The 7012-nt window shown below is 35.7% G+C and overlaps 2 protein-coding genes across 8 annotated transcripts; one reads left to right on the top strand and one right to left on the bottom strand.

The window, feature by feature from the left end:
* The first annotated feature begins 24 nt into the window (after window positions 1–24).
* On the top strand, window positions 25–2126 carry LOC124200898 (transcription factor GAGA-like). Of its 5 annotated transcripts, none has more exons than XM_046597255.1 (6): window positions 25–164; window positions 304–610; window positions 677–1102; window positions 1172–1328; window positions 1396–1493; window positions 1560–2126. In XM_046597255.1, the coding sequence occupies exons 2-6, from the start codon at window positions 350–352 to the stop codon at window positions 1707–1709; spliced, it is 1092 nt and encodes a 363-aa protein (XP_046453211.1). In that variant the 5' UTR covers window positions 25–164; window positions 304–349; the 3' UTR covers window positions 1710–2126. The 5 variants fall into 5 exon arrangements, with proteins under 5 accessions (XP_046453211.1, XP_046453208.1, XP_046453213.1 ...); XM_046597252.1 differs by having other exon boundaries at window positions 1393–1493; XM_046597257.1 differs by having other exon boundaries at window positions 294–610.
* Window positions 2127–2204: 78 nt separating this feature from the next.
* On the bottom strand, window positions 2205–6171 carry LOC124200897 (calcium uptake protein 1 homolog, mitochondrial-like). 3 transcript variants are annotated; one of them, XM_046597249.1, is made up of 13 exons: window positions 5800–6171; window positions 5495–5698; window positions 4827–4948; window positions 4724–4761; window positions 4521–4532; window positions 4295–4439; window positions 4076–4230; window positions 3886–4002; window positions 3692–3816; window positions 3496–3586; window positions 3392–3431; window positions 2744–2833; window positions 2205–2676 (listed from the first exon to the last, which is right to left on the bottom strand). In XM_046597249.1, exons 1-13 carry the CDS (start codon window positions 6090–6092, stop codon window positions 2522–2524), a joined length of 1587 nt encoding a protein of 528 aa, XP_046453205.1. In that variant the 5' UTR covers window positions 6093–6171; the 3' UTR covers window positions 2205–2521. The 3 variants fall into 3 exon arrangements, with proteins under 3 accessions (XP_046453205.1, XP_046453206.1, XP_046453207.1); XM_046597250.1 differs by having other exon boundaries at window positions 4295–4415; window positions 5800–6170; XM_046597251.1 differs by lacking the exon at window positions 4521–4532 and having other exon boundaries at window positions 4295–4415.
* Window positions 6172–7012: the final 841 nt, after the last annotated feature.

The raw sequence follows: 7012 nt of genomic DNA, 5'->3' as shown, positions 1-7012 counted from the left end.
AGAAGCTTCTGAGCTTTTGCCCGCCATCTGTTGCAGTACCAACAAACTCCGTCTACCGGCCTTCAACCTGTTGCGACGACGACATTCGACTGCAGTAAACTCAACAATCTGAGATTGACGTATTTTCTCGTGCGAGAGGTCGATAAGTCTCTCCAGTAACAGCTGTATGTATTGTTTTTTTTTACGTTACTTTTTCCCTTAGACATTTTAGCTTGTTTGTCATGTCATTTAACGACTGACTTGTTCAGTTAAAAATATATATTTTTCGCTTTTTCCGCATTGCTAAACCACAGCTTACGTCAGGTATTCAAATTTGGTGTGGATATCTGAGCCTACCATTACAGTCAGCATGAACAGAGAGGAGCAGGAATTTTCGTTACGCTGGAACAACCATGAAAACAACCTATGTCTGGTTCTGGAATCTATGCTCAAAAGAGGAGCTTTGGTGGATGTGACCTTGTCCTGTGAGGGCAAATCATTACGTGTCCACCGGGCCATCCTCTCTGCGTGCAGTCCATACTTTGAGGAACTTTTCATAGAAACAGTTCACTCACACCCAATTGTTATCCTGAAGGATGTCAAAGCTGAAGAGCTTCAAGCTCTAATTGATGTAATTACTAGTCAATATTAACAAAACATTTTCACCGCTGATTTATCCATTTTTATTAACCACCAGTTTATGTACACTGGCCAAGTCACTGTAAGCCAGAGCAAGCTGGCTGGTTTCTTGAAAACTGCACAGAGCTTGAAAGTTAGAGGCCTTGCTAATGCACAACAGTACCAAGAGGAACTTGCAACAAATCCTGAAAGTCACATTCCTCCACGCAAAAGGAGGAGAAATTACTCTGCTGATGTCAGTCAAGCCTCTTTCCCTGTAGACTCCAAAGACCAAGGCCAACCCATTGAGGAAACACCAACTGATTTATCTCTCCCAAAATTTGAACCTGAAGTTTCATTTCAACCTGTCATCCAAGCAGTTTCCTATTCTGCTATAGATCCTAGCAATGCCAAGCACAAAATTTACCTGAAACCCAAAGAAGCCTTAATATCTCCCCCTTCATCTGAACTAAGCGAAGCCTCGGATAAATCTATTCATGAACAGGTAAGGCTTCAAATTGCTAAATTTTTTAATACGTCTTGGCAAATATTTAAATATGTTACATTCTTACAGGAAAGTCCCCCACGAGTAACGTCGAATCCAGATGAATTCCGAATGAACTTTAGGCATGAAACCCGAATGTTTGCTGAAACTAATAACGAACCCGGTACCTCTTCCCATAGTTATAGCGACGAAGAAGATGGAGACCAAAGTTTTCAAGACTCGGAAAGTAAGTGGGCAGAAAGTCTTTCACGCACTCGAAGATAAGAAATAGTTACAAATCGGTAATTCAGTAGGTACGCCCATGGTACGAAGTGGAATATGCAATGTTTGTGGTTGTTTCCGATCAGATTTGCGTCAGCATATGGAAAGCCATAGCGGGCAAAGTTTTCAGGTAACAAATCCGTCGCAGTTTTCGTATGTCTAACCGATTAGAAACTTTAATTTTTTGTGATTTCAGTGTCATCTTTGTGGCCGTGCATATCCTCGCCGAAAAACATTGAATCAACATATTAAAAGGTCACATCAAGTTTATGCCCGGGCGACACAATCTACTGAATCAGTCGTAGATTCCCGCTCATCAGTGGCCAACCACGGAGAACATATCTGATCTCGTGTTTGGCCGTTCAATTAGCATTTTGATGATGTGTTGCTGTATTGCTTTTACAACATTCAACCAAAGCTCTCCAAGGAGACGCACTTCTCAAATGTCAAGCCACTTGAGGTGTGGCTTTAAAGTAGTTTGAGTACCTGATAATCTAGATTTTGGACTCGTTATGCAAAGGTCATATAATTTGAAATAGATTTCTGTTGGACAGAACGCGGAGACAGTGAATGAGTTTGGTGCCCGTCAGTTTGTTATGTTATGCCTGTTCCTCATGTTCTCTAGCAGTTGCAGAGTAAATGAATTATAATAGTAAGGTGGTCTGTTTCCGAAGTGTTATAGTCGTGTTCTTCCATGGGGTATTAATTGCATATATGTACACACATTTTATGAAATGAATAAACTAAGCTTAATAACTTAAAAGTTAAAGCTGTATACTTTTAAGTTTTAACGGTGCTTCGACAACAATGTTTTTATGTAATGTAATATGTACGCACAGAATTTCCTTCACGATTTTATTTAACAGTCAGTAAGAATTAAGAAAGTAACCACTATATAAGTAACAACGTTGAATGTAGGGAAAATGGTAAAAGGTTTGAAATGATTGAAAACTGGACAGGCGCAGCATTGAAAATTTCAAAGTTTCTCAAACAACTTTACTAAATAATGTTAAATCTTATTGCAATTACGAAAGTTTGTAAATTTCTTGTAATTACTTCACTTTACAAGAGCAAAAAGAGACGAAGGGAAAATGCTGAAAAATTTAACGACTATCGGCAATAAATAGAGAGATTTAAAAAAGTTTAAAAACAGGAATATCAAAAATCCAATAGGGCCGGTCTGGTTTGCTTAGCGCATTTCAAAGAAGATTCAATGAGTTTGATGAATCCCGTATCTTTGGGTTTTTCAAGACCACGCATCATTCTGTTTTTCATAACTGCAATGAATTCTCGGTTACTCAGCTGTCCATCCTCTGTATACCAATAAAGTGATAAATTTGATATGATAATCACATATACATGCATGATTTCGTTACGTACGGTTTTCGTCGAATATGGTAAAAACCACTTCTACGACATGATCAACGAGTTCCACGTGAGCCACTGTGCGTGCAACATGCTTTAAGGTTGCTACAAAAAAAAATTATTCTTATTGATTACAACCGATTATTAATCAAAGAAACTTGTTTTGGTAAAAGAAAAAGAAAAATATACGCATTGTAGAAATTCACGTTGGTTACTTAGATAAAGAATGCTACTAAATGCCTTTAGATCAAGCAAGAATTGTTAATCTTGTATAAATTAGTCGCGACATTTCGTTCTAACCGGATTTAAGTGAACCAGAAACTTTAGAAATCAGGTTTACTTGTTGGCAGAGGCTATTTGCTTAAACTTCCTGGTTGAACTTCACAAATAAGGAACCAAATTAAAATGAATAGGCAATCAAAGCCAATAACTCGCTTAAACTGGAAGGTGAAGAACCGTACCACTCAATACCATTAAGGGTATTAACATCATCACATTTAAGCAGCACGCTCATCCGGACCGAACCAGTTTCACACGAGCGCATTTTCCCTATTATTATCATTTGGTTCTATATGAGTATATGATATAAATGCATTAAAAATGCTTTATCTTAAATAAACACAGCTGTTCAATGGCGCATTAAAAAAATAAGCAAATAATTACTTGGCTCGATTGAAGCTCCGGCGATATGGTAGAAAGTTAACTGCGCAAAGAAGAAATACGTTGTAGAATCTCAAATTTTCAAGGAATTAACTATGAAAACTTACTGCTGTGTCAACGTCATTAATACTATTCAAAAAGTGGAAAAAATCCAAATAGTCTTTTAAACTTATTCCAATGCTCTTCTCGCCTTGATACCTAAATCGGAGAAAAATCGTAGCTTTTAATTTCATATTTTATAATCGGATTTTCAAAAAAATAACTTGTTAGTTGCAGTTAAAGACATTACAAAATTGATCATACCCTTTTCGGACCCTTTTGATCATACGGATCTTCCTCTTGTCTGGATATCCAGCATAAGCCAAAAGCATTTCAGCGAAATCGACTTCAGAAAGCTTGGCATCTTCACGTAAGCCTTTTCGACTAAACTAGTTTTTAAAAAGAAATTTAAAGATTAAAAGGATTTTTTTTTAATAAATAAGTTTACATTGTGTTACTTCAAGAGTTAAAATTTCTTCTTTTAACTGCTTTTGGAATTCAAGAAATTTGTCAATAGTCAGCTTTTGATCCCGATTCGGTCCAAAAAAATAAGCGCTGAGAGCAGAATTAACGCCCTATTGACACAGTGTTTTCATATACTAAAAAATTCCTTTTTTAAAAAACAAATTGAGACGTTATTCATTTTACCTTGTAGCTGTTCCCTGTAGTGTCACGGTGTCTCGATCCATGTGTTGTATTTTGACGAAGGAGAGTCGCCACTTGGTCAAATTCTTCTGCATCAACATCACCGTCACCATTGAAATCGAACATACGGAAAGCAACTTCGAAATGGCGACTTGAGGCTATTTCGTGCAAATTAAACCAAATTGGTCGTATAAACCATACGTGTACATTTTAACAACTTACTTGATAAAAGAGTAAGAAGAAATATATAATCAGAGAACGAAATAAGTCCGGAACTTCCTAGTTTTAAAAAGACACTATCCTCGCGAAGACCAAGCTCATCAATTAGTTGTTCCGTCATTACCTGAAAATCATTAAACGATAACAACTGCGGATTTTTTTTTTTAGTTCATGCATAAGAAAAATAAACGCAAAAATAATTTTATGATGCAACACAGTTCACACGCACCTGTGTCATTGTCTGGGATTAACAAGCCCCAGTTTTCAGTTGAGTGAATTATGGCGGACATCAGACATTCACGGAATAAGCAAAGTATATTAGTATTAATAAATTAGGTGATCGAAGTCATCGAACGTCGTAAAGTGTTGATTAACATGTTAAGCATTCTATTACTGTATGTTATATGGCTGTTCATAAATTGCAATACGTACTTTAGGATCGTAACGTCTGAATTGGTCTAGTCCAAGCCCTGATTAAAATGCAGCGCTAATTTTAGAAAACATATAAAGAACAAATTCATTAAAAATTCATTACCGTCGGGTTGTTTCATTCCAGGAGTAATCGATCTCAAAAAATCATCAGGAGTCATATAAATTTCTGCTTCTCCGTGTGATTGCACAACTTGCAAACTAGCAAAATAGCGGAATACTTTGTCCCTTATAAAAAATAAATGTATTAAATGTAAGTTACTCCTAATCTCGTAAAACTACTGATCCTAACATTTCCCAACATTTTTTTGTTTACTATCACATTTTTTTTTAAGTCTCTGCTGCTGCTACCATTAACTCGACATCAGAAGTAGAGAAAGAGTCAAAAGAGATTAGGATGGTATGAAATGAACTGAAAAGCTTAAAATGAGAGAATTCACCTTTTATTGGAATTGAGAATATTAATAAGAATATATCATGCAGATTGAAACTGTTTAAGAATCATTGATGTACTCTTAATATGAAAACTTATACAACCAACCAACAAAGTTTTACAAACATTTTAGTTGTGTAGCATCTCAATAATAAAGTCCATATTACTAAACTAAGATTGTACTAGCTGATCAACACTGAAACTGATCAACACTTCCAAGCTGATGTTATTATTATCTAGAAAAATGAAAAGTTTTACCAATACAAATTTATAAATGACCGCTTAGTTAATTATAAAATACTAATAAAACAAAAATATTTAGATCAGAAATGTTAACTTACGGAGTAGAATAATGACGAATGCGGTTTTCATACTCAATGATTTTTCTTTCTCTGAAACCAATTTTTGATTTCTTGTTCGACAGTTTTAGGTCATTCCCATTTTGTTCTTCTATTTCACTATGCCCAGCATCTTGATTTGTTTCATTTAAAGAAGCAGCCTCAACACTAGGACCCTTAACATACTTTTTGACAGATTTAAAGAGCCTGAAATTTTAAATAACATATTCATAATTGTGATAAGGTACTATTAAATTAAAAATATAATTTTTCTGAGAAAAAATATTATTTTTAAAATACAAACACACATTATTGGAAGATCCCAGAAGATTGAAAGAAACATTCCACCACCTACAATCATGTACCAAACGGTACTTATTATGTGAGGAGGTGTTGGGCGGTGACCGAAATTCTTGTATTGAAGTCTCCGAATTTGTTGGAAGAATATACCTCCATTCTGACATTTGCTCTCGTCTTTTTTAATCCGAATTAATAAATCACATGTTTCACTTCGTTTCGTCTTACTCAGAATGTAGAAATTCCTGTAATGGTATATCTTGAGGAACTCTCGTTTAGTCTTATTTAAAATGAGTAAGCTCATGTTGACGTCTTTTCACTTTTTCACTTTTTCAGAAACCTCTACTCGTTTTTATCGTCGTCGTCTCGTCGTTGAAAAAACAAAACAGAGAATATAGTCGTCTGCATAGGAACATTGCCAGATATTCTTTTGCGACCTTTCTTTTTTTAATCAATGGCATTTACGGATTTGCCACATAAAATTAAAAATTAATCAGCTACAATTAATTAGAACTATTCTTTAGTAGATTCTTTAACCTTTTTTAAATTATTTCATTGTATTTACCCGGCCGGAAGGCCCATTCAGCTGACTGGCAGCTACTTGACGGCAAAAAACCTGTGCACTTCACGGCTGTTTTTGACGTCGTTTTGCTTTTTGAGATTATAGGACGTCTGGGACTTGGGTTTCCTAGGAAAATGAATCTCCCTCCACTTTTTTATGGAATCACGCAGAACCTGCTGCTGCGCAGAAACTTAATTATTACTAGGAAGAAGAACTTGCTTTATACGTCACGACTTTTCAAAAATTCTCGCTCTCTTTTTTTTTTTTTTATAACATTGTAAATGATTGGAACGAGCTTTTATGAGATGTTTCTCGAGAGTCGTTAAAACTCAAGAGATTTGTTTGTCAAAAACGCTGACGGATATCTTTAGTAACGATTTATCAAATTTCGCGCGTTTATGGGAATCCAGAAATTTTGGTGGTGAGGATCCAGGAATTTTCATTATGTAGTGCGATTTATATTTTATAGCGACTGTTGCCGTGCACACTGTGCACGGCACAGCCATGTATAAGTACTTGTTTTTATTCCCCAAAAATAATGGAGACCCGGTGACGTGATTCTGGTATAGAATACATATTCTGCAATATTTCGCTGGAACTGTCGCTCGAAGCTCATGTAATATGCACTCAGAGTGTATGTCGAGTGTTCACACATGTTGATT

Source organism: Daphnia pulex, chromosome 8, assembly GCF_021134715.1.
Source record: "Daphnia pulex isolate KAP4 chromosome 8, ASM2113471v1".
NCBI lineage: Eukaryota > Metazoa > Arthropoda > Branchiopoda > Diplostraca > Daphniidae > Daphnia > Daphnia pulex.
Note: the sequence above shows the minus strand (reverse complement) of the source record. Positions and strands in the feature narration are given on the sequence as shown.